At 39.2% G+C, this 26,126-nt stretch overlaps 3 protein-coding genes across 4 annotated transcripts in view; 2 read left to right on the top strand and 1 right to left on the bottom strand.

Annotated features, from left to right (window-relative positions):
• The window catches only part of GYS2 (glycogen synthase 2), a 42,928-nt gene extending 37,215 nt beyond the window's left edge, over window positions 1–5,713 (top strand). For both annotated transcript variants that reach the window (XM_030478442.1, XM_030478441.1), the window contains exons 13-16: window positions 1,497–1,592; window positions 3,026–3,189; window positions 4,374–4,454; window positions 4,787–5,713. In XM_030478442.1, the coding sequence (XP_030334302.1) occupies window positions 1,497–1,592; window positions 3,026–3,189; window positions 4,374–4,454; window positions 4,787–5,008 (563 nt within the window). In that variant the 3' untranslated portion in view covers window positions 5,009–5,713. The remainder of the gene's footprint in view (window positions 1–1,496; window positions 1,593–3,025; window positions 3,190–4,373; window positions 4,455–4,786) is intronic.
• A 3,606-nt stretch (window positions 5,714–9,319) lies between these two features.
• On the bottom strand, window positions 9,320–14,268 carry SPX (spexin hormone). The gene is made up of 6 exons (XM_032919827.1): window positions 14,263–14,268; window positions 13,255–13,335; window positions 13,070–13,127; window positions 12,407–12,469; window positions 11,695–11,781; window positions 9,320–9,378 (listed from the first exon to the last, which is right to left on the bottom strand). Exons 1-6 carry the CDS (start codon window positions 14,266–14,268, stop codon window positions 9,320–9,322), a joined length of 354 nt encoding a protein of 117 aa, XP_032775718.1.
• Window positions 14,269–23,572: 9,304 nt separating this feature from the next.
• IRAG2 (inositol 1,4,5-triphosphate receptor associated 2) overlaps window positions 23,573–26,126 on the top strand; it is a 40,106-nt gene continuing 37,552 nt past the window's right edge. Inside the window, exons 1-5 of the mRNA XM_030479179.1 lie at window positions 23,573–24,167; window positions 24,536–24,646; window positions 25,378–25,558; window positions 25,778–25,854; window positions 25,946–26,024. Coding sequence (XP_030335039.1) covers window positions 23,573–24,167; window positions 24,536–24,646; window positions 25,378–25,558; window positions 25,778–25,854; window positions 25,946–26,024 — 1,043 coding nt within the window. The remainder of the gene's footprint in view (window positions 24,168–24,535; window positions 24,647–25,377; window positions 25,559–25,777; window positions 25,855–25,945; window positions 26,025–26,126) is intronic.

Genomic DNA, 26,126 nt, shown 5'->3' with positions numbered 1-26,126 from the left:
TTTAGAGGAATATACATATTGAAAAAAATGGGACAAGAAATCTGAAGCTACCAGTTGATGTAGTTCAGTGGATTTAATTCAAGATAACAATTAACTTTGATAGAATTATGTAACACCATGTTGAATATATTTACCACAAATACACGCAGTGGTAGAGAATTTCACAGAATTAAATGGAAATTTCTAAGGCTACAGAGAGAATATAGATTCTGACTTAAATAATTTGGCCCAGATATACAAAAGGCACTTAACGCTTGATGAAATCAGTGCAAACTATGAACTTGAATACCTATGAAGGCCAAAGCCTAGGTGTCTGGGGTTTTTATGTCCTCCAAAATGCCTTCTATAGTCTTGACACACATCTGAAAACTGGGGTGTCCCTCTGAAGAGCATTTGCTGTAAGCCAATGAATCAGAATGGAAATACTGCAAATTTAGTCATTCTCCAGAGCTGTTTCTCCCCGTATAAGTGAGCTATTGAATTCCAAGTAAGACAACTATCTTGCATTCTGGCAATTTCTCTTCCTGTTCTAATAGGTATAAAGAAAGTGTGACAGCCAGGGATGATTTTGAAGTAAACATTAAAGTAAATCTGAACAGAAAAGTTAGACTGGTACTTGGCACTTTTCAGGAAAGCTGTGATTTACACTAGTTAAAAGTGTATTTTCTCTTTCCTTTACTAGTACAAAAGCAATTCCCTTAGCTGATACCCATTTAATTCCTCCAGAAACAGAAAGTGACTTTTTAAAGGTAGATTTCCAGCTCTCTTTTACAGACATCAGTTTAATTATCATATGAATGAGGGCCATGCAGGTGGCTTTTAGCATTTCAAAGACTAGGGTGTTTATTTTATCTGCTGTTTTAGGTTCGGTTTGAGTTCATCAGCAAAAACTTTTTCAGCCTGAGTAAACAGTTATCCTTACATACAGCGATGATAGAAATAACTACAAAAGATGCATACATTTTCTAATTCTATAAAACTAGCTCCACATCTACTTTGAATGCAGTCCTGAGTTAATGGTAGTGTTTGTTGGGGTTTTTTTCTGCCATAGGGACCTGTTTACAAACAATGAATATCAAAATACAAAGTTTAACATGCTCCTGCACTTAAGAGATTCAGTTTTGTAAGTAGTTGAGAACAATTGATGATCATAATTGTACATCAGGCTTCCATTTAAAATCCCAACTAACAGTCCAGACCATATATTTGGGTTCTCAGTTTCAACACTGGACTCCCAGAAAATTTTCATTTATCTGCTGGGAAATACAAAAATATGTTCACAAAAACAGTATGAAATTTTCCTTTTATAATTACTTTTTCTTTCTTTTCTCTTTCTCTCCAAACCCACAACAAAGCATAATAGTTTTCACTTGAAATTTTCAGAGCAGCTCTAGTGTTATGGGACCTTCTGTCTGCCTGTTTTTCTTTTTTCTCTCAAGGTGAAACCATTCAAAGCATATAGTCCTGAAATATTTTCCATCTCTTTCTTTTGGCAGCTGAATGTACTGTGATGGGCATTCCCAGCGTAACCACAAACCTTTCTGGATTTGGCTGTTTCATGCAGGAACATGTTGCTGACCCAGCGGCTTATGGTAAAATTTTTAACACCGTATCAAAGTACAGATACTGAGTTAGGAAAGCAAAAAGCACAGCAGTTATGCTGCTACTCCTCAATTTTTCACTGGTGCAATAGAGTTCATTGGGAGAATATATTCAGAGCTCTGAATATCTCATTATGTTGAACATGCCATTTGAGCTTCCATACTTATCCAAACCCTTTCTTGTTATCTCTTTTTTGTATCCCTTCAATCTTTTGTCTGCTTTATTCTTCCAAACTTAGTATTCCTCCTACTACTCTAGAGTCTCCCAGCACCTACCTTTAATGCCTCAGGTTACACTGTAATGCTGTGAGTCCTTCAACAGAAGCAGTGAAAATCTGCTTCTGTTTGTATAGTCCAAGACGGATGCACTGGGACTTCGAGGCCAGTGAAACTTGCCTCCACCAAACAAAGAGTAAATTATCATTTACACTGAAAAATAAACCTGTGAAAATAAAAGGAACAAATAAGAACCTGTTCATGAAAGTTTAGGAATGGTTTGTGATTAGAGTCTGGTGAGGAGGGTAGCCAACTCCTGTTGTGTCAGGACCATATTGAAAATGTGTCCAAACTAGGGCCTTCTGTGTCTTCTGTGCACAATTAGGCAACGACAGCTCCACAGTAGTACCAATTATGCCCTGGCCTTAGAGGAAGGGGTAGAACCTGTTGCAAAATAAAGCTATGCCTGTCTGGGTAGACATATCTTTGAGAGCCTTCAGACTTGCTCTTCTCTGCCAAAATATAGATGTAAGTGTTGACATAAATTACTGTACATTCCTAGGAGACACTGAGCACTTCAGTTAAGGTAGTTGTGTTTCTGTCTCATCCATGAAGATAGCTGAGGTCTAGTACCCTCTTCTTCCCAACATACTGGTATAAGGAAGGTGGCAAGAATAAGATATTGATCTCAACAAACTATAGAGGCAAAGTTTACCTCGGCATTCTCTCTGCCAGAATTGTGCATCAACTAATGTATATGAGTTAGCTATCTCTATGGAAACACTTGTATTTCTACAGAAAACACAGCCTCTACAGGCTGACACTGATCATCCTCACTTATAAATTCTACTGCAAACTAGGAAAGCACTAGATTATTTTTTTAAGCAGTCAGTATTTTATCTAGAAACTCTTGAATCCTTTTGGACATACTTGCACAACAACAATAAAGCCTCTGAGTTTTGAATAATTTGCTGAATTTCAGCCTGAAGGGTAAAGAAAGTTAAAATAAAAAATACATATTTCTCTACAGTTTTCCATTCCATTAGAATAGTAACAAATATTCCAGTTATAGCTGCCTTCTAACATTAAAAAGAACATATAATACATGTAATGTTCATAAGACTATGTGACAGAAAGTAGAATGGAAATGTAAGAGGTCATATCCCATTTTCAGTTCCTCTCAACTTCACCTTTTTTGTGTACTTCAGGCATCTACATAGTTGACAGGAGGTTCCGCTCACCTGATGAATCGTGCAACCAGCTGACTCAGTTCCTGTACAGGTTTTGTCAGCAGTCCCGTCGCCAGAGGATCATCCAAAGAAACCGAACTGAGAGGCTCTCAGATCTGTTGGACTGGAGATACCTAGGCAGGGTGTGTGAAACTATGTAATAGAAGTGCTACACATTCCAGGCACATAGGTCTAACTAGCAGTCTTCAGTGTTATGCTACAATGCAAGGAGATATCCCTGTTCTGAAAAGCACCTCTCAAAGGTGCTAAAGGCAAAGCCTGCCTTTACAGTGTAATGTGTCCATTCTCCAGTGGTAAGGAGAGACATGACTTAACTGAATGTGTTAGAGCAGAAGCCAGTCACTCTGGCTGAGGTCTTTTTACTCTTGGTGCTAAAGATAGTGTAAAAAGCTTGTGTCTCTGACAACACTACTTGTGTCACTGGCAACCCTACATTAGGTAGGATTTGTGCTCCAAAGTCATCTGTGCTGTTCCAAAAGTCCTACGTGTTCTTCCTAAAATGCTGCTGAGCCTTGTGGCTCCTCAACACTCCTAAACTACCTCTTGAAGGCAAAATAGTGGGTTTGATTTGACATAGAAAACACTGCAGTACCACCTACTAAGAAGACAGTAGCAAAGCAGTATTCTGAAATCCACAGGAGCAAAGAAGCAGATGCACATGCATCAGTTTTTAACTATTTTGGACCCTATCCTGCTCTGATATCTGTCTGAGAACCTTTCTGTTTATATGGTTCTCAACACAGCATAGACCCTGATGTAACAAGCTATTTTTTCCATGCTTGTGATGCATACTTGTGAATATAGTGGATCCATACATATTTTTGCCAATACTTAAATACCAGACCTCATAAATATTACTCTGTGTAACTGTTACTCATGCTTCCTATGCAAAGATGAGTCCAAAGTTCATGTATATACATGTGCACACTTAAAAATGTAAATTTTCCTGGTTAAAAAAGGGCTAGTTCTATTTTGAGAGATAAAGAACACCTATCACTCAGTAAGAACTACACTGACTGAGACAAATGCTGGTTTCTATCTTAATACACATTAGTCTTATAGAAACCTTATTCAGCTTCTGTTCCAGACTCCACTTCAGTGTGAATCTAACATGAATGTCTCATTACTTCACAGCAATGTGTTTATTACAAGCAGTGATATCAGTTGGATTCTGCTTAACTGAAAACATGTATAGCCTTTGTTCAGCATCATCTTTTAGAAGATACTCATTTGAAGTTCCTTTTTTACCTGTTTAGATCTACCCAAGTCTTCCTTGACTTTTAAAGGATTCTCTTTTATGTTGCAGTATTACATGCATGCCAGACACTTGGCCCTCAGCAGAACATTTCCAGATAAATTTGAGATGGAACCATGTGCTCCACCAAAGGTAAAGTCTGCTTTTAGAGATGAGTTCATGTGCACTTTAGCTACTTTTATGAAGAGAGAGAGAAAGAGTGTGTCTGTGTATGCACACATGTGCATGTGATGGAAAGAGAGAGAAGAGAGTTAGAAAGTTTTGTTTTAACTGAAGGGAAGTAGGAATTAATAGTTAAAAGCTCAACAAGTTATAGGCCCAAGCTCCAGTCAGAAATTGTAATGGTATCAGAGCTTACATCTCACCACTGGTTTCCTTTGAAGTGCTGATAGCTTTAAATTGCTGTATACAACCAATTGAGGAACACTGTGATAATACATACGACATGCTTCTCTCTTTGCCAGACGGAAGGTTTCAGGTACCCCCGGCCTTCGTCAGTGCCACCATCACCTTCTGCCTCTCAGCATTCCAGCCCTCATCACAGCGAAGGTGAAGAAGAAGATGAGGATGAAAGATATGATGAGGATGAGGAAGCTGAAAGGGATAGGCAAAACATCAAGTCTCCCTTTTCCCTTGGAGCATTGCCACAAGGGAAAAATAAGCAGCATGGAGAATATAGGAACTGAATTCGTTGCTCTCACCCTGGCAAGTTCTCTTCATCCATTCAACATTTTTTCCTGTAGGCTTCTAAGCTTTGTGTTAAGGACAGTACGATATAATTAGGGGAATCTTAAATGTTACTTGAGCTACACTGTTGTAAATCCTAATATTATTTCACCTTAAAAGTAGTTTAAATGACAATTCTTCTGTGCTCCTTTGAGATAGAAGAGATTTCTCAAGCTTAATAAACCTAGAGAATGTGACAGTCCTCTCTGGAGCTTATACGAACTGCAGGTCATAACTTTGTCTACATAATAATCTATATGAATTCTAGTCTATGCTGATAGCTCCATTACAGGTGTTCCAAATTAATTACTGATTCATTTATGTTTCCCCTTTTCCCCTCCTAAACAAATATGAACTTTAAGCCAGAGCTCAAAAATTTAGAGAAAAAAGTGTTACACTGGAGAAACCTTGGCAGGGTTAAAAAGATAAGCTGAAAAGAAAATTGTCTTTCTTTTTACTTATGCTGTTTATGTGTATTGTAAGCTTGCATCATTTTAAACATTTTTTTACAACACACAGAAGTGTCTTGATCCAGTGGTTAAACATACTTCCTGTGGAACAATATTAAGTCTTTTGCAGTGGGCATTTGAATTTTAGAGACAAATGAAGTTATCTTTATGAAGTCACTTAGACCCACAATAAACAGCAGACCGTTTATTTTCTGATTCCTCTGGTATGTCTTTTTTATTGTTTTCATCTTGTCTTAGATTATAAGATTATTAATAAAGTAGTTTGGGATGAAATTAATGTGACTTGGCTAAAGAGAATGACAAAATTTCCTTATGTAAGACCTTTCCCTGCAGACAAACCTACATGCCATAGAGCAATGTGACAGCATCCAAAGATGAGTAACTCTAGTTCTTCCAATTGCCCAATTAGTCCATGGTCTATTTCGCTGCTTCTAGGAAAGATGTAATTGTAACAAGTAATGCTAAAACAATTCCAAGAACACATTTGCCCCACAGACATAATATCGAAAAGCACCTGAAACTTCAAAGTGCTTGGGGAATAATTGAATGTCACAACAAGAACTAGGCATTTCATGTACCTTCAGAAAGCTTTCAAAAGTATTTCAATTCCTAGAGATGCAGAGAGTGCCTGAACATGCTCTTCAGAAGTAGATCTTGACATGAAGATATTAAGAAGGAGATTCATCTTTTATTTTGGAAGTTTGTACATCAAAAATTTCTCATGCTGTTCAAGAAAAGACATTTCCATGGAATTGATTCAGCCTGTTCTTCAGCAGGTAGGATGATGTCAATTTTGGAGGTATTTACCTTCACTGTAAATCCCAGGGGGGAGCTTAAATGTCCAACTTGGATTAGCCACATACCTTTCAAACACTTAACCAACATTTGATGACATAGGACATATGGAATAAAAGTGACTAGGTGCCTATTTGTATTTTTGGCCACCTAAAATCAGTTTTAAAATTGGACTTTCATTCTTAAGCTGATTTGGATACCTGAAAGAATAACTATTCTCAGAAGACACGTTCAGGCTTTTATGGCAAAAGCATAACTGGATTTAAAGGGAGTCGCTATTTTTTAGCCATGTTAAAAGTAAGTAAGACAAGGAGTAGTTATTTTTCATATGAAAGTTGTGAAACAAAAGATGCTACATTTTCCTTCATACAGTTTACTAAGTGGAGAACAACTGCACTTTGTGGATTCAGAAGTGTATATTCTTCCCCAAGGTGCTTTTAATCCAAATTCCCTCACAGAGTCAAAGAACGGCTGAGAGTTTCAACAAAAGAACATTTAAAGGGTATATTGATTGAAAGTTAACATTATCTTAAAAAAAAATAAATTCAAGAAATCTAACATTATTGCTTGTATTTTAATGCACTGTTGTACAGAAGAAAAGCACTTACTCCCAAGTTCCCTGTCATCAAAATTGCATTAGTATCAGCTGAGAGCGATCCAGCACTTCCTCGTTTCCCTAAAAATGTTCTAGTAGCCACAAGCTGGTGAACATCTGTTTATCATCAGCTTCATTGTAGTGCTGAAAGATGTGATCACTACATACATACTGTAAATATTGCTAAATGATAGAAGCACAGCACAGGCAATATGGAAAGTGGAAAGGTTTTGCTAGGGTTATGTTAAGACAGCTGCGCTTGCTCTTTCTGAACAAGTCACAGAGGAGAAAAATAAGCAACATGTATGATCCAGGTTGTGGGTTCTCTTAGATGTGCTTATGATGTTTGAGTTCTCTGGGAAGAGCAGGGGACTGGCATGACATCTCGCACAAATCCAGCTATGTTTGACTCAGCACGCTCACACGCTTTGAGCACCTGCCTGATGACAGAAAGTACACAACTGAGATATGACTGATGTGAAGACTGTGCTCATTCTTCTCAGAAATGGCCCTGCAGTGGCCAAAGTGACCTCTCCCTCATGCCTCTAGGCTTACGTTAGTGTTGTCTTGAGCGCTAGGACTAACCATTAGTAGCATGACAATTTAACTACAGCAAAACATTTCTGCCTTTTGGATTTGCAGTTTTAGAAGGAATGGCTTTTTGTTCAGACAGATTGCCTAACTTAAATGCCACACATTTCTAATAGTTACTGACATCTGACAAGCTTGGTAGCAGCTGTCTCTTACATAAGTGATTATCTGCCAGATTGAAAATGCTAGGGTTTCACAAACCACTCACCACCACGGCAGAATGTTTATTCTGTTTCATGGTATTTGTAATGAATTGTTTAAGCTAGTAAGCTTACATCAGAAATACATACAAAAAGCTGGAAATACGATTAGCACGGTTTTTCTATCCATTTAGAGGTATATGAATTTCACGATACTAATAAACCAAAGGATGTATAAGTCTTCCACTTCTTGTCTGAGAGCTGACTGATCATACAGCAAAATATGCTGAAAAATAACTTAGATATTCGGAGTATGATTGAAACAAAGAGCAATTAAATTAATGAAAAGATTCTGATGGATACCATTGGTCTTTAGATGAAGCTCATCATGAATGCATTCTGTCATATAACATAAATTACAATTGAAAGATATACTAGTGCTGAAAAATGAACATACAAGGACATTTTTATTTCTCCAGTTATGTTCCTCCATGAAATAATATAGATTAAAAACAACTACTGAAAGTGCCAGTAGTCCCAAGATGGAAATTAATTCCTCTGTTCCTTCAGCTGCGTGTCTTTGTGTCGAGGAGAAGCAACAAGTTAGTTAGTGTGAGTTTACAGTTAATTAGTAGTGTCATGAGAAAGATCAGAGGGAAGTAACATTAGAAGATGAAGAGTACTACTACGGTTAAAGGTTAAAAAAATAAAACATAGTTGCTTGGACACAAGAATCATGTGGCTGCTTTTTAATTACATGAGAACTACAGAGGGCTTTCCTGTTAGACCACAAAACTACACAAATAACGTTAAATATATGTTTATCAGCATGGAATAATAATTAACCAATTTGTGTACAGCTCCAGTTTTGCAGCTCAAAAACCAGGCCAACAAAAAAGTACAATAACCATTCAATTAATATTCTGTGTGCCTGTTATCATGTGTGACACTAGGTTTGTACCCGGTACACCACCACCAGCTCCAGCAGCACCACACCTCCTGACAACAGCCATGACTATGCCACAGGCATTAATGAGGCCCAGATCCTGTAAGACCTATCCCCATACTATCTTTATGTGGTGGACTTGCTCCGTAGGATTATTCACACTATACATTTCTGCATGCATGTAACTGGGGCAGTGCTGAGGGCTAAGTAAGTGCTGTTGCCTGTTCTCTGTGGTGACAGATATCTGCAAAAACAAAAAACCACTGGCTTTGCAGTCAAAGATAGTTGGATTGTTTTACTATCTATCTCACTGACTTTATTAACCATCAGCAATTTACAGGGCTGGCAGCGAAGTGGCGAAGTAATTACCTTGAGAAAGGCTTCAATACACAGCTGGATGAAAGGTGGTAAAAGGTTTCACAATGACTATTGAAAAATTGGTTTTATGAAGTTGTTCAAAAAGACAGTTTTAATCATCTTTTCAGGTAAGATGGTACAATGTATTTTAAATTCTGGATGGGACATACAAAATGGTCTAAACAAAGCAGAACTTTACAAATACTTTCCTTGTCTGAACTAGTAACTTGTAATCTCTTTGCATTCAAAATTTTGCAGTATATATATATGTCACCCTTTGGGAACTTACTTAAGTGAGGATGGATGAAATACTCTGTTTACACACGTCATGATTTCAGAGTCTATGCAATCCAAATGTTAAAGAAATATGAAATATTTCACCAGTTTGATAGCTTATCTCTCAAGTAGCCAGGGTGATCACTGTTTTCTTCTTCACCTGTAAGACAAGACACAATGGGGAAAAATAAGCTGTAGATAAGGGAAAGTTCATTCAGCAAAGTTTTCAGGAGATAGACGTGCCTCACGCGCAGGCCAAGTGTAATGTGGCTGCTTAGCTAAGAGGTGTAGGCATCTGTAGAAATAATCATGGCTTCTCTCATTTTAAACATATGAATTTTTCTGTTTTCTGAAAAGCAAAGATACAAACCATGTCCAGAAGGGTATCTTAGTACAAGGCACAATTTTTTCATGCAGAAGAAAATAACGCATTTGGTTTTTATTTGCACATTTCTCTCAGTCAAGAGGATTCTAAGATCACTTGAAAGTGATCTTCTGAAAGCGGATGGTTTACCCAGGTTTGACTGCCTTGTTATTCCCTACAACAATAATAGCAAAGTTATTCCACACAGTATTTTTCAAACAAGTTGCCAGTTCTGCTTAGCTCTCTCAGATATGTCACCTTTTTCCTCAGGGGGCTGTTGCTGCCCACCATCTCCTCTGGAACAGTAGCAACAGTCAGGAAACTTCCACTAAAATTTGTGAATCGTGAACTTCAGAGGATTTTCTCTTTCTGTTAGCACACAAATAACACTTTCACTGATTTATCTTTAGAACTACTCATATATTTTGCCCAAAACATTATGCTCATTGTTAATTCTGCCTTTCTTTCTCACTTAAATGCACTGAATTCTTTAGATTCGCAGAGTTCTGCCAGAGTGGGGAAGAGACAGCTGAGCACAGAGCCCCAGCACTACATGAGATGAAGTGGGAGATTTTAGGAAGTGGCAAAGACAGGAGTGGTTCCAGCATATTTGCACATGCAGCAGGTAAATTATGAGGCACTTCTCACACTCACACTCTTATTTCAGGAAAGGTGTGTGCTTTAGATATAGAAGGAAAGGTGATATCACAGTGATGGCAAGGCAGTTATTTATTACACACTGTTAATGATGTCAAGGGCAGTGAGGCTGTAATTGGCCTGTCTTACCACTCATCTATATGAAAGGTACAAAACTACCTCATATTTTACTAGGGTTGTACTTCACATTTACTAATTCAAGTAAAGAGCTTTTTCTCTGTCATGATGACAGCAGTTAACAATCTGAATGCGGAACTCACAACCAAGACGATAAGAAACAAAGGTAGCTTTTAGCCACTGTCTGTTCCTCCCTGTCCTGGACCAAAGAGGGGAAGAGCTAAACATAGACAAACTCCTGGGCTTGCATATGCTACAACAGCCTCCTCAGGGCCAGAGCAAAACATAGTCTCTCAACAGCCTGTAGGGTGAATCCTCCTTTTACAACCTTCCCATCCCCAGCTCCATTTCCCCAAAATAGACTATGTACCTGAAGAGGTGAAAAGTAGCAAGAGAGAGGACATGGGTAGCATAGATTTAGGGTTTCAGCCTGGTGAGCTCTATGTATGCACCAAACAATGAGCAGTTCAGGAAAGCTGGCTAGGGTGGAAAGCAGGGCAAGGGAACTGGGGAACATAGGATGAGGGTCCTCACCTAAGGGAGAGCAATGTGCACGAAGTAGATGAGGGAACACAAGTTGTTTAAGCCTGACTCAGTAGCTGGCTTTTGCTGGGGGGTATTGTGGAAGCGAGGCATGAGTTCTGAGGTTCTGGAGAAGCAGAAGCACATGGTGAGGAAGCAGGTGGTGAGGATACAGAAATGGGAGGCTGGGAACACATGAATGAATTGCAGGATTTTCAGGATAATTCAAAGGTCTACTTCTAAGCATCACTGGGACTCCCTGCCAACTGTGCCAGCAACAGAGCTTACAGAGGCCAGATGTGAATCCCACAGCTCCTCTGCTGGGGCTTTTAAGGATTCTTTTAAGTCTTTATACCAGGAGATAAGATCCAATGGAGGAATGAAAATTTCACTAGCAAACAATATTCTGCAGAAAAAGGAGTCCCAGTAGAGTTTTGTTTAGGAAAAATAAATTCAAAATGGCCATTCCCTTGAATCTAAACCAATAAAATTCTGAAAAAACAAATTAAAAGCAGACTATACAAAATTTTACCTCCTATTGTTTATCTGATTCATGCTGTAATCTGTGTAAATGTACACTCTAATACAATACACTCTGTGGAATACCTCATTTCAAACCTTAGCAAGCAGCTGCGTGGAACTTGCCAGCTGGGCTTAAACCACAACAAAACTAGACCTTTTAGATTAGGTCTAGTTATTATTAGTCTAGGTTATTTATCTAAATAACCTTTTAGATTAATTTACTAAATTGTTAATAAGTGAAATAGTGATAAACCCTGTTTTAAAAAGTCAGGGTAAGACAAAACATGCATTTACCTTCTTCTTGTGCTTTCTGTAAGGAACTAAAGAACAGCGCAGCAGCTTCAGAGAGAGATAGTGGATTTGTGTTTTGGCTGCGTGTTTCTAGAATTATAAAAAAAGAGATGCATGGTTTGTCAGTGTTTGATGGCATTTCTTTGGTTTGTTCTTTGCTTTTTTATCTCTATAACTAAAGATCCAAAGAGAAAAATAATACTGTTGTCTTCTTTGTTCTATAACATTCTCTACTCAAAACCACTCAGATGAATATCTAATACAGAAGAGACAAGCAGTCTTTATAAAAAGGAGGCTATTTCAAAGTCTCTCAGAAGGTAAAAGGAACATTTAGGTTTTTTATATGTTCCTTACTTTGGTACAACATTCTGTTTTCTCCAGAAACATTATCTAGTATGGATTAATGCTGTCTACTTTTGTCATCTCTCAATTCAGCACAATTAATAACCTGATTTTTTCCAGTGGAAAACAAAAGTCAGGAGTACTGATGATAATCCCACTTAACAGCCAGGTCAATCTGGAACTTCTGTAAATGAAATCTCACAGGTACACAAGGGAGGAAAGTCAGTCTTTATCATGTAGTTTTTGGAATGAAGGAACTAACAGAAAGAAGTTTAATTGTTTCCTGGAATATATCCCCTCCAGTTTCCACAGATTTCTCGCATAATCTGAGGAGAGATCAATGTGCTACATATACCTGTGCACATGTACTTACTAAGCTTCATTCTGTCATACAGATCCTTTTTCTGGCTCTCATCTGAGATGAATCGACATCCCTCTACAAAAGCAGTGGGAAAAGGGTGAAAATAACCTCCTGAATCTGTTGATATTCCTATACTACAATCCCTAAAGTAGTCTTTTCAAAATACAAAATTACAGCGTTACTTCTACAAACATAAAATGGGAGGCATAAGGGTCTTTCCATATCAGCAGTAGCCCATTCTGAACCATAACACCCCAAGACAACAACCCCCTGTTGCTTGAGAAGACATTCTAATAACACCTGAGTGAAAATGAGGAATGATAACTATATCCAGTATGTCTTAAACCCCCTTTAAGATTATTTCAGATAAGGAAACTTCTTTTCTGGTAGGTTTTAAAATCAAGCTTCCATCAACTTTTTCAGTACTTTGTTTTGCTTCACTTCTTCCAGCACTTGCTTGCTTCAATTTGATTTCTTTAATAAATAGTAATACTGGTGATACCACTGTTTCAGAGACAAGGAGAAATAACTAATTAGCACATCCCTGCAGGCCTCAGAACTTCTGCCTCCACAGCATCCTCAGGGATTTACTGCTTATATGGAGCCAAGCAGATCAGGAATTATCCAGTGGTAGAGAAAGTTATTTCCTCTAAATGGAAAGAGCTTGGGACTTACGTGCACCCTTCAAATACAGCATAGCCTGAGGAGTCCAGTTTCTCCTTTGGAAATGAGCCTTTATGCCAAAGAAGAGAAGAGACATGTCAACACTGCATGACATTACTAACTAGTACAAATACTTAAATGGCACCAACCTGTGAGATTCATGGATGCTGTGTATTCAGCCTGAGCGAGCAGTTTACCTGAGGTGCACTCCAGGAGAAAGATACCAAGGACGTTGCCAGGAACAGTGCCATTGCAATTGCTGTCAGTTTACGCAGTCCCTGTGAACAAAGAACCACAAGGTACAGGAAAACCCTTTCAGACCCATAGATCCTCTCAACTTCAAATCTAAATGTGAGGATATGCCCAGTCTCTCCTTTTTCCCTGTCTTGATGTCAAACCTCCTGTTGCTCAGTGACTATTTCAGCTTCAGTACACAGTGATCTGGTGGGAGGATGAGTGTTAAATCAAACATATTATATTCTCTTAACTCCTATTCATTATAAAGGTTCCACACCGGTGAGAACTGCCATCATTACAAGCACCTCTTGTCCTTCTATTTACAAGGACTTTAGATCATCCAGAAATAAGAAAAAAGTACAGTATAAGGGGAAAAGACAATATAAAGTATACCTTGATTTTACCAAACCTTGAATCATAGAGTTTAGACAACAAGCAAATGCAGGGGACTTGCCATTCCAAACAAACAAACCAACCAACCAGGAGGGCGGATCACAACTTCCTCAGGAAAAGAAAGTTTTTAAACTTAGCATCCTATTTGCATCAGCCATGATTACACACATGTCACAAGACAGGCTTTTTTGATTCTTGGAGCTTGTTTGCTGATGCAGCACAAGCAAATGAAAGCACTGAGCATGAATCCCCTGCAAACAAGTTGCATCTCCGCTTGTTCACACAGACCATGTTGTTATTCATGTATTGATAATGGTGATGGGCAACAGAGTGCATCTAACGTTATGACTCAAAGTGGTTTATTTGATCCTGGTTTTGAGAGTATGTTCTGCTATTAATGTTTTTTTAATGCAGCTGTTTCAAGCACACTGAATAGAACTATGTGTATATTTCTTTCAGATTATTTTTGAGTTAAAATTCTTAAGCCCCCCTGCAGTTCCTAAGTATTACACTCCCACAAAAAAGTATTAATTGCAAACTAAGTGTTTTCCATGCACCGAAAGAGTTTCACTCACCTTCATACTTAGTTCAGTGGCAAATCTTCAGCCTTCTTTTCTTGGTGCCACAAGATCTCCTAAAGGTTTGGGGGTCCCTTTTTAAATCTTCAGAGTGAAGGTACCCTCCCCTTCTGTGGCAGGGCGGAGGAGTCTAAAGGGATCTCTTGTCAGCCCTGTAGATGGAGAAGTAGAAGGTCTGATGACTCCTGAGGGAAACCTGTAGTCTTGCAGGAAGTCGGAGAAATGATTGAAAGATGGATACACTTGCAGATGCATCCCATTAGCCAGGTGAATACTTCTGAATACATCAGCATCAGCCCTGTGCATTTGTAACACATCACCTTCTTGCTAGATGATCGATAACTGCAGCCAGAAGCAGGTATTAATACGTATGATGAATGTTTACCTCAGATAGTCTAACATGTATCAGACTGCTATCCATTGTGGGAGCTGGAAAAGTTAGTAAATTACTTTGCAGGCATAACATGCCAACATCAAGAAAATGGTGACTTATCCAGTGTCACTAGCTTGAGGTTATTTCTAGCATACATTTAAAAGATGCAGGCTCTTTTTGATTCTCTAACGATCTCTTGCATCTAGTTTTCTTACACACAAGTAAAAATACAAAGCTCAATAAAAGAAAACACCACCAAAACCTCCCCAGCCCCTAATAGTCAGAAACGCTTTTCTGTCTCATGGATTGGTTGGAGTTAAAAGCCCAGATCATGGGCTTGAATAGGTCAAGCAGTGGAGCAGTAAACAGAAAAAAGTCTGAAAGTGGGAATCAGAGAAACCATTTCCATAAGCTACTTCTAAGTGGTTGTTGGACTTACTGCAGTCATGGATAATGGATTTGGTCCTCAGGCAAAGAGCTGATCATGTTTAACGCCTAGCCTTGCTGGTTGTGCAGCTGGAGTTTTTCTCTCTCCTCCTTCAATTTTTTCCTTTGTAAAATGGGAGAGGGAAGCAGAAGGGGAAGCAAAGCACACAGGGAGCTAGAAATCTGCTGATTGGAAGATTGGCCCATAGGAACTTTCCTGCAGCAGTCTCACAAACTGGACCACGCTGTGGTGTAACAAAAACACAGGTCTGCCAGTACATGTGACAAACATGTTCATGTATGTGGAGTCCAAGTGAGGAGTGTGCAGATAAGTACTGCAAAGGTTTGCCATGAGCTTTTGCTTGATGTGTCTGTGGAAACTGCTCTGATGCACACTGTTCATGAAGGTGCAATTACCCTCCTGCTTTTGCGTGGATATTGCTCTGTCCTCTGCCTTCTTCTCTGCTCTGCCAGACAGAATTGTTTGTGAAATATACAGAACTGGCATTAGCAGCGGCTCACTCTGGAATGGATGCAAGAACTGAGAGAGAAGTTCAGGTTTTGGCCTCATGCAGCTCTTGTCGTGGCCAGGAGCTGCCACTATCTCTCTATCTTTTTAAAAAGGCCATGCCATGATGCACCCTATCCAACAGAAGGGATTCTACTTGCATCTACTTCAATGTGAAGTTTACATTTTCTCTGCTCTTTTCATCTTGCTCTGACGGAACAGAGACATTTCTTGATGATGTTTAACCCTTAGCCTTAGAAGGGGACTATGCATGGCATCCAGAAGACATTTAACAAGCAGAGACTTGGAAAAGATAAATAAGCTACTCACTTATTCCCTTCTGGAGCGACCTCAGACTTTCTCTTTATGCACAAATCACAGGGCCAGAATCAAAACATACAACTGAGTCTGTGAAAATAACCCCCCTACATTTGGTATTGGTCAATGTAAAGTATATTTTCTTCACAATGGTTCTTCTTGTGGTAGAAGAAAACAGAATCTGTTTGGCACTGAAAATAAGCCCTGGTTCTCCTGCCACCAGAATGAGACAACTTCAGACAAAAAAAACCATGAAGACAACCAGCTCAGCTGTTCTGTTGAAACTGGTGAGATGGGGAAGAAAATGAGAGGCATGGAGAAAGATTTATGTTGTTACCACACTGTAGAAAGACAACTTCAGCTGTTCTTATCTTTTGACTTGTTTGCAAAGCCTAAGCTGCTCTGAGTTGGTGTTGCTGGAGTCTCACTCTCTCTTCCGAACCTGGATGTACTGCTAGAGTCCCACTTGCCTCCTTGTAGAGACTGGGGGTTGGTTGAGGCTGCCTGTAGGGCAGCAGGGAACTGAACTGGACAGGTCAAAGCTGAACTGGCTTATTTGGGGTCAGGTGACCATCAGCTCAAGAGCAAATGCAAGGTTTTGACAACATCCTCTCAAATTACATGGTTTTAATGCTTTTTAAGGGTTTGGGTATTCCCCAACCCCCCCCCCCTCCCCCCCCCCCGCCCCAAGGTTTTTATTTTCCCCTTAAATTCTCTGTGCCTTTGTGACTTAGGGCTCTAAATCCATTTATTTTTATGATGACCAGTGATTCTAAGTTGGTGTTTCAAAATATACATATATGTATGAAATCTGTAAGAAGTCTGCAAATCTGTAAGAAGTCTGCATGCAGACTAAAGAACTCTAGGTTTGTCAATTCTACTTAGTGATTAAAATTTAAAAGAATTCTCTCTTCATAGCTCTTTCTTGTCATGATCCTATGAGAAGGTGGTCATCTCACTCTTCCCAGAATTCTAACCACTTCTAGGATGGCATATGGGACATGATTTATTTGCAAACAGCAACAGAAGGCAATATTTGGGAAGGAAATGCATGTACTGAGAGTGTTTGCATTCACGAAAAAAATACATGTGGATGTGTATGGGAATATGTAAGCTTGTACTCTTGAAAAATGAAGTAGCCTATAATTGGGTTATGGATCATAACACACTAAAAACTACAACACTTCAAGATGATGAGCTGTACATGAAACACTCATTGTCAATGCTGCCATTTCTCAGCTGATTTACATAATTGAGGAAGCAGCTTTGGCATGTAATCAATACCCTAAGTGAGGGAAGTAGTGAAGCTTGCTGTAGCAGCAGGACCCCTTATTAGAGAGAACACAACCTATTCTTATTCTTAAAGATGATCTAAAGGGCAGAGACTGTAAATAAAAAGCCAATTTCTGGGACTCAAGATCAGTGCTGAGATGAGTGAAAAAGTTCTTGTGTGGTGGAGTTTTAACTACTGGGGTCAAACATACATCACTAAATTGCGTCATGGCTGATTTCCAAAATCTTTCCCTGAAAATATACGCTACAGTCATTGTGCCTGTCTATTTTTAAACTGCTGGTAAGGACACCAGTGATGCATTGCTTGTTCTTGAGTAAAAGGTATAGCTATTGTGTGTAGGTGGTCAGAAGGTACGTCAGCAATATGGTATTCTGACTGTGTCAGGGTATACAGCTCCTGAGATTTATGACCTTTGTCTCTTGTGCTTATTCTCATTTCCTTTGTCTGGCACCTGAACAGCACCTAGCACAGTGCAGTTCTGGCTTGGACATGCTAACCATAGCATCTTAGAAGGCTGTGAACTATCATGGCAGAGCTTGCAAAGTAGCAATAAACAAAGAATTCTGTGTTTAATTTGTAGTGATGAGATTTAAGTTAGATAGGCAAGTTTTCTAACAGTAACACAGAGAAATAGAAATAACACATAGAAATAGGCAGCACATAGGAATAGCTTGCCTTGAAAGGCTGTGGATCTATTATCACAGAGTAACTCAGAGAACAGATTAGCCAACCCCTTCTTAGGACTCACTGGTGAACTGATCCTGCACAGAAACTTGGTGATGAACCATACAACCTCTTAACATCTTCTTTTGGGCCTGTTTTTTGTGTTTCTGTGATCTTTCAAAGCTGATTCCGAACTTCAGTCACGTACATGCCACTTAGGCTAAGGGGAAATTTGTGTACGAGTTCCACATTTGCCTTGTAAAACCTGTTGACTGAGCAAACCTTATCTGCAATCCATCAATACATTTTATGTCAGTCATTTTATGTCACACAAACATGCTTTTCAGTACTATTTTTTGGAATAACTTATAGAATCATAGAATAGTTTGGTCTGCAAGGGACCTTAAAAGGTCATCTAAGTCCAACACCCCTGCAATAAGCAGGAACATCTTAAACTTCTCTGGAAAGTTGTATTTTCATGGTGCAGCTCTGAAGGGAAGAGGTACTTTCTGATATAAACCAGGTACATGATTACAGAGGCCATTAGCTGCTGGCCCAAAATTCATCTAACTAACTAAGCTGCTGCACACTTAGAACCATAAAGTCTGCAGGCCTGATTCCAGCGCTACTGCACAGTTGTTAGTGTTGCTTTTCTTCTTTTCTCTGGACTGTATGAGAAGAACTGTACTAAAAACCACTTGAGGTACAGAACAAGCTGTAGAAAAGTCTGCTAATGATCATGTAAATGCCTTACAATAAAGGTAACAGAGCCTTTGTTCAGCACTACAATTTTATCAATGCTACATTCAGGTCCAGCCACTACTGTTTTCAGAAGTGTATTGATGAAAGAGAAGAACTTCAAGGGATAATTATAAGTTAAATATGCTATGTGGTGTGAGTGATGTTTAAAAGTATTAGGAAAGAGTAGAAATCCATAAGTATTCGAAAGGTGTACACATCAGAAAGAGGTACTACTTCTGAAGTTCAGTGAATCATAAGATGTGTTCTTATGGTACATTTTTTTTCAGTAATGGACAAGTCTGGGCCAAACACGAGGGAAAAACAACTAGCTGAAAAACAGTTTTATCCAATTTGCAAGCTGGAAAAGAGACCTGACCAGCTAAGTACAGCCATTTACAAAGTGCCTTAGTGGAAGCTGTCCAGTTCTTCAGACAGGCAGACACTACTGAACATACCTCACAGAACATATGTTTCTCTAATGACAGAAGCACCAAAGGCCAAGGAGTCATCTGACCTTTTCTTCCACCCCCATGAACTTGGCAAAGAGGATTCTTGTCTTTGTCAAGAAGCTACCTAGCGGGCTACGAAGAATGATGAGCATTACGCATGCAGTTGTCTCCTCTTGGCTGAACAGTAGGTTTGTCACAGTCTCACCCATGGAGCTGGGCAAGAAATGCAGGCTGTTGCTGAGCAGCTGGATGCTGACATTTTGTTATAAACAGTGGATGGAATTGGGAGAGACAAAAAAAGGCAAGTTACACTGAGAGACTGCACGATAACCAGGCAGGTGTGAGAGACTGAAAGAGCCTGCTCCATGTTCTTAGCAGACAAAGCGCCCAACTTCTGCGAGCATGGTCCACAAAATGTGCAGCTTCTTGGGCAAAATGGTTTTCTTTACCCATGCATGCCATGAGGGATGGGGAGGTGCTTATGCATTTATATAGAAATACACATAAGTATATGCAAAATACATAACTTATGTAAAGGAAAATATTAAAGGCCAAACAGGAAACTCTGGGGAGTATTTTCAAGAGAAACCAATAACTTAGGAGCTCTACTGCATTAAGATTTATTAAATAGTGAAAACATTTGTCCTCAAAATTTACCCATGTGTACTGAACAAGAGGTTTACCCTTAAATAACATGTATTTTAATCCTACCATGCAGAGAACAGGAATGCTACTAAAATGAGAGTATTTTTTGTGTTACACTGTTGTAACAACAAACGTTGTTGTTTGAAACAAAGCTTGGTTCTAGAAGAAGCAGCCCAATCTAGGGGAAAATAAATAGCTCTACCTGACGCACCAGGTCATCAGAACTGACACACATTTCAGATGTTCCCAATGTGCGTGGAAACCACTTCAACCAGGCCTGTCAGTGCTTACCTGTCTCAGTCCACAGTGAGCAAAAGTGCACAGTCCACAGTCCTCTAAGCAAAACACAGTGTAGCATAGCAAAGATGAGCCGTGAGCCAGATGAATTGAACTGCACACCAGGCAAATTGGGAGGGTGTGAATTTCCTCCCCCACCACCCTCCTAGCCTGTGGTAGACTGGGATGTGTCATTTCTCCAAGTGTCTGGAGAAGTCTGATGGGCTGTGCAGTTAGTATGCCCTGGTACTGGGCAGGCAATAATATTCCCTCACAACATTATCCTATTTCCAGTTATTTATACAGCATATACCTAAAGATCCACACTGTTAGAATGCAAATCTTCTTTGAGAATTTAATACTAAAGAGAGGACTTGGTTAACAGTCCTAATGACAAAACTCTTTTTTTGCCTCACAGAACCAAGTGCAGAGCAGACAGTAACACAGAGATTCTTTAATACATCAGTCAAAAAGACTTCAATGTTTGCTTTCCTTTAAAAAGTGGTAAGAACTATGAAATGTATACAGTGTCTGGATACTCTGCTCTGTCACAAGAGAAGCTGTGAGAGACCTGCTCCTGCCTGAAACGCTGCAGTAGGTGGGGAAAGTAAGAAAGGACTGCTAATAGTAAGTTAGAAATATCCCAGGCACCTGAGTTGAGACACAGCAGTAAGCTATACCATTATTTTCCTCATCATTTTAAAAATAAGGGTAAGGTAGCACAGAAACTTCAGGATGCATATGAAATTCCAGGTAATTCATTTAACAGCTGCAGGAGAGATGGGGTTAAGGGAAGAAGGGCTAGAAAGCTTGGGAGTGATGTTTGATTTGCACCTCTTTGCAGCTCATTGCCCCTCTCAGACCTAAAGGTGAGTGGCACCCACAAGTGTACCTTGTAAAGCTGATTTCCCAGCAAATGAGTCCTTCGCTAATTTGAGTAGCAAAGGCCATTCAGGTAGCCCTCCTCAGAGGAACAGCTAAAATAGCTTTTGTTACTCTGTGTTCTCTCTACTAAAGAGGAAAAGAAGGTATTTTTGCATATGCTAGAGTAAGTATGAGGTCTTGGACTGCTTTTTTTTTTTTAAATGGGTGTTTATAAGCAGCATTTATAAACATATTGTAAGTGAAAAGACTAATATTCTTTAATGTAGCATTACTTATATCTGCTTGAAGGCTCTTGTGTACTTACAGAACATAGTCAAATCCAACTGCAATGTTTTTAAGTTTTTCTTTGTATCTCTAAGATAGGAGACTGCTTCAACTCCCTAGCACTTATTTTTAAGGAGTAAATCTTTTGAAACAGCCATAATAATAAAAAGCAGTCTCTTCTTTAAAATTATCCTGAAATTCTTATTGTTATTTTTTGAAGTATTCCTGTGGCTAAGGAATACTTATCCAATTAAGGAATTAGTGTAATGTTACTACTTAGAGAAAAAATGATAGAAAAATAAACTTAGAGATCTTGAGTCTGCCTATATAAAACCAAGCTGCTAGCATGCAGGAAGTTTGTAATAAACTACTTTAAGTCAAACATTGAGTGTTTAAGTCTCTTGCAATCTAGATTAACAAATATTTACATGTGGTTTTTTCTCTTTGCCTCACAAGATTATACAAGTGGCAACTCTTGTGTTAAGCGCTAGCAAAACATGATGCTGGTTTTGGGAAAAGAGCTGCTTTTTCTACCCAAAACAGGGAGCTAAGTTCTTGGGGAGTGAGAGGTTGCTTCCTTTGGTTTCTTGATGCAGAGTTTGAGTATGAAGACACAGTTCAGTGAAGTCTATATCCTTTTGGGGACAGGATGATATTTGTACTAGACAGGGGGAAATCCCTTCAGGGTCAAGGAGCCTAGTGTTCTGCCCCTGTGAGCAGCCATGTCAGCCCCTCTCGCATGCACGCATTACCTCGTGAGCTGTACTTACAAAGATGCTGTTTAATTTTCCTCTCCACCCACAACAGAAGTCTGGTCTGTGGCAATGCTATTCTGATAGGATGGCTACAAGTAAAACCCTGGTCCCAGAGGGTTTTACTGAGGATGGTTTTTCTTGAGGTTTTATCTGAGGATGGTTGTTGTCAGTCTTGTAGGTTATATAGTTAACATATCCTGGACTCTTCACTGCTTCCCTGTTTATTACTTTAAAGCAAGTGTTGTGTTTTGTGTGTGTTTTGGATTTTGCTTTTTAATGTTGTATATAATCATGTTTGGAGAAGCAATACAGTGTATTTTCAGAACTGAGGAGTTGGAAGTGATAGAGTAGTGGAAGGTAGGTATGTAGTTGCAACACTGGGTGCAAGGTATCACTTAAAATCTGATTCTTGGGAGCTTTGGCTAGCTTTATCTGGTAGAGTAATATTTTAGTAATATATCTCTTACAGTGATGTAGATGTCATAGCTCACTTCAGGTAGTATTACTTGTTTCCCTCTTTTTTTGGGGTGAGAAACTGAGAGTGAAATCCACAGTGAGACACTGTCATACAAAAGCTCTTAACTACTCAGTTCAGTGGTGGTTGCAAATTGCAGAGTAGAGATTGATGTCTCACTTGAAATGTGGCTTTAGTGCTGCAAAATGCACTTTTCCATGCCTTGGTCACACACACCCACCCATCTACCTACCCACCTTTTTAAATATTGCCTGGCATAATAGATAATAAAAAACCAAATAGGATGATGTGCCTCTGTAGGGTATGTTTCTTGGGTAATTCCCTGTGTGGTGGCATGACAGCTGTAGTTGTGGCTAATTGGTAAAAGAAACAACTGGGTTTTAATTTTTGGTCTTGTAGGCTCATGAAATGCGAAAACTCTTGTTGCTCTTCCTTTTCCTACCCTACCCCTAACCCAGTACCTGCAAAGAGCAAACCCAGAAAGGCAGCCTAATATTTTCCTGAAAGTAAACTACATTTAAATCTTGCCTTCTGAAACATGTCATAAGGTGATTTCAAGACAGCTGCAGGCTCAAAATGCTTCAACTGACTTGTGTGGTTTGACTATGAAGCCACAGAAAGAAATGAGAAACTGATGATGTCTGTAGCTGTAGGTGATACCTGCAGTAAATAGCTGGACAGTTATTAGACTTGAGCAAAAAAACAAGGAACCAGGGAAATAAAAACTGCTATAGATGTGATCGGAAGTAATACTTACAAAAGTTGTGTGAGCAGTTTTGTTTCTTTTGTATAAAAACAAAATGTCCACTTTGGGATAAATTGATCTGAGTAATATTGCTTAGTCCTTCCTTTAATCTAAAAACGTAATCAGCTGCTAGGTTTCAGGGAGTTCTGCAGGGGTGTTTTTTGTTCCTCCCCCCTCTGCCTTCCTCCATCCTTGTCATGGTTATTGTATTTGAGAATAAGTAGTGAGATTTCAGAAAGTGTTTCTTTGTTTCTTCCCCACCTTTTCCAAATCGGTGTGACTTCTAGTTCCCTGAAGAACTAAATATCAAGATTAAAGGTTTCTGTCGCAGCTGGTATGTGGAGCAAAGATTTTCAAACCACTTACTACCAAAGCTCCAAGTCCACTGAACAGAAAAACTGGCTCAGGGAATATGTGTCTGTGGATCATCCTGACTCTTATATCTTGTCCCTATTCTTTCCAGATATTTTGCAGGAGAGGGGAATTGATAATGTCTTCAGAACCTGGAGCTAACAAACGGCGTCATAACCCAGTGGACAGTATATGCAGAAAGATCAAATCTATCCAAATGATGGACCAAGTCTCTAACCCTGCTTTGCAGATACCAAAGTTTCAGTCCCGGAACTTTGACAGTCCACAATATAATGTCAAAAAAAACCTAGAAGAAATACTGAAGAAAAGAACTTTCAGAAGTCATGACAGTACTGATCCGCACTTAATCAGTCCCAGCTGCGACAGCGTTTTCTCTGGAGACCCACAGTTGCTGTCACCTTGTCTTGGTCACATGTCTGACTCCAGTCCTATAAATGCTACATATTCAATTGTTAAAAGAAAAGAGAGATCCAGCAACTCATGGATGCCAGTATGTGCCATGGAGAACTGTTCTCCATCCTACTTCAGATCCAGAGAGGCTAATACTCAGAATAAGCTGTCTGCTTTATCAAATATTGAAACTAAAGATGTGCCTCATGAACAGAAGTATCTCACATCAAGTCCAAATTTATGTTACTTCACACCTGATAAAAAGTCAGAAAGTGCTGTGAACCAGTCTCCTGTGCCAAAGAGGTTATCTTTGAATGAAAGAGGTAAAAATCCTGGGGAAAAAACCCCTCCCAATCCAAAATCCTAGACAGCTGAACACTCAGCCTGCACAGATGACGTTTAGTTACTACTTAAACGAGTAATGATATGTTTTAGAATTGCTCAAATTTAATAAGACTGCAGAAAGAGCTGAGGAAAATCTTAAATTTACTCTATAAATTATTAATGTGAAGATAAAAAGTGAGGAAGTAATGAGTCAAGTCAAAAACTCAAATCTGCTAATTCCTTTTTTGTGGAGAAGAGATTTGGCTATTAATTTAGTCTGCCTTTAGTATAAAAAGATATGAGTTTGAATGTGGTTTTTGTTGTGCATGAAAGTTACTATGGATGATAACAAACACATCCTTCATAGGATGGAAGCAGTCACTGGGGTACAAAACTGACACCACGCATGATGTGAGCTTTATCTGTGAAGAAGACCTACTGACCACCATTTTCTATGCGTGTGACGCAGACCAAACAGGTTTGCCAGTGACTTTTCCTTGCTCTGTTTTGTTCTCCTGTTAACAAATTTTCAAGGTTGAGATTGTGTTATGATTCCTGAAACATGATATATGATAGACTGACTAGCTCCCTTACCTAGGTGGCTGTATGTGTGGCAGCTGTAGAATAGATGTCTGTTCCTCTTTTGCATGGTGCTTGTCTCTTCCCTCCTCTGTCCGCTTCCCCCCCAGCTCATCTCTGCTTTATTTTAGTGCAGGGGATGTACAGGAACAACATGCTTTTAGTAATTGACCTTACTGGAAATGACTGTAATTTCTTTTAGGCGTTTTCTTGTTAGAAAATAGAACTTTGGGAAACTTCAGAGCAAGAGAGAATTCCTTTGACTTCCACCTCAAACATGACTTTAAGTGGTAGAGAAAGGAGTTGTCTTGTAGAGTAAGACAATGTTAGTCACAGGGCTTGCCCAATTTGATGAGAGACCTGAAAATAGTAGCATGGTAAATGTGTCCAGTTTGTTCTTAAACTGGAGTCCAAAAAATTAGTAAACTGGATTTTCATACTTCTGTATTTAAAAAAACAAACAAAAGCTCTTCCTTTCTGGAAGAACTGCAGGGATCAGTTGCTTGTCTACAGCTCTTGAGGACAATTGAATACACACTAGTGCAGATGAGTAGCTTGCCCTTCTACAGCTCTTTATAGTTGCCTACTAGACTTCAGAGTCTGGCACATGAACATCTGTATCTGTTTTAGGAAAAGTTGCAGTTTCCAAGATAGTTGATTATTTGAGACATACAACCAGTCGGGGGTTGGAAGATAGTGGTCTTGAAGAGCTGTGCAACATGCTTGACCCAGATCAGAAAGACATCTCCATGGACTTGGAAACATATCATGCCATCATGAAAGAGTGGATTGAAGACTGTAAGAGTAAATGGTAATAACTTTTTATCAATCTATCTCATAAAATCTTCTGTAAAAACAGAAGAGTAGAAAGTTCTATGGTGGCTTGTGCCTTCTGTACTCTGGATCAAAGACGGTATCAGAATACTTTGACTACAGTGTGGGTTTTGGCTGAAAGCTTTTAAATTTGTGAAGTTGATAAGCGATCCAGTGTCATGCTGATTTTGTGATTCTTGATGCTTGCTTGTTTCAGGGAAGATGGTGCCACTGAGGAACCAACAGCAAGCATGGAAGACCTGGAATCTAAAGTGTATAAAAACACTCCTGAAGGTGCAGACCATTTTATTCTGTTTTTATTTAGGAAAACTCCATTTTCTTACTCTATGCTATCTACAACTAACACACGCACACACTCTTTCAGCAAAAAAGACACCTGTCCGGATGAATGTTACGTCAGGAAGCTTGGAGGCCTTTGGGGGTGATGTGTCTAGAGGAGACATGTAAGTCCATTCAAGCAACTCCTTCTCAGAAGTTCATACTCTTAGCTTTCAATTATTTGAGAGCTACTTCCTAGAACTATTGTTACAGAAAACTATCTTGGC

This window comes from Strigops habroptila, chromosome 3, assembly GCF_004027225.2.
Source record: "Strigops habroptila isolate Jane chromosome 3, bStrHab1.2.pri, whole genome shotgun sequence".
Taxonomy (NCBI): domain Eukaryota; kingdom Metazoa; phylum Chordata; class Aves; order Psittaciformes; family Psittacidae; genus Strigops; species Strigops habroptila.
This window is presented reverse-complemented; position numbering and strand designations above follow the sequence as displayed.

Bases quoted from the DNA above. Each gene is read 5' to 3' on its own strand.
- SPX (XM_032919827.1), bottom strand. The intron at 13,128-13,254 runs GTAAACTGCTCG...TTTGGCATAAAG, and splicing joins TCTCCTGGAGTGCACCTCAG to GCTCATTTCCAAAGGAGAAA. The intron at 12,470-13,069 runs GTAAGTCCCAAG...CTGCTTTTGTAG, and splicing joins GCTGTATTTGAAGGGTGCAC to AGGGATGTCGATTCATCTCA.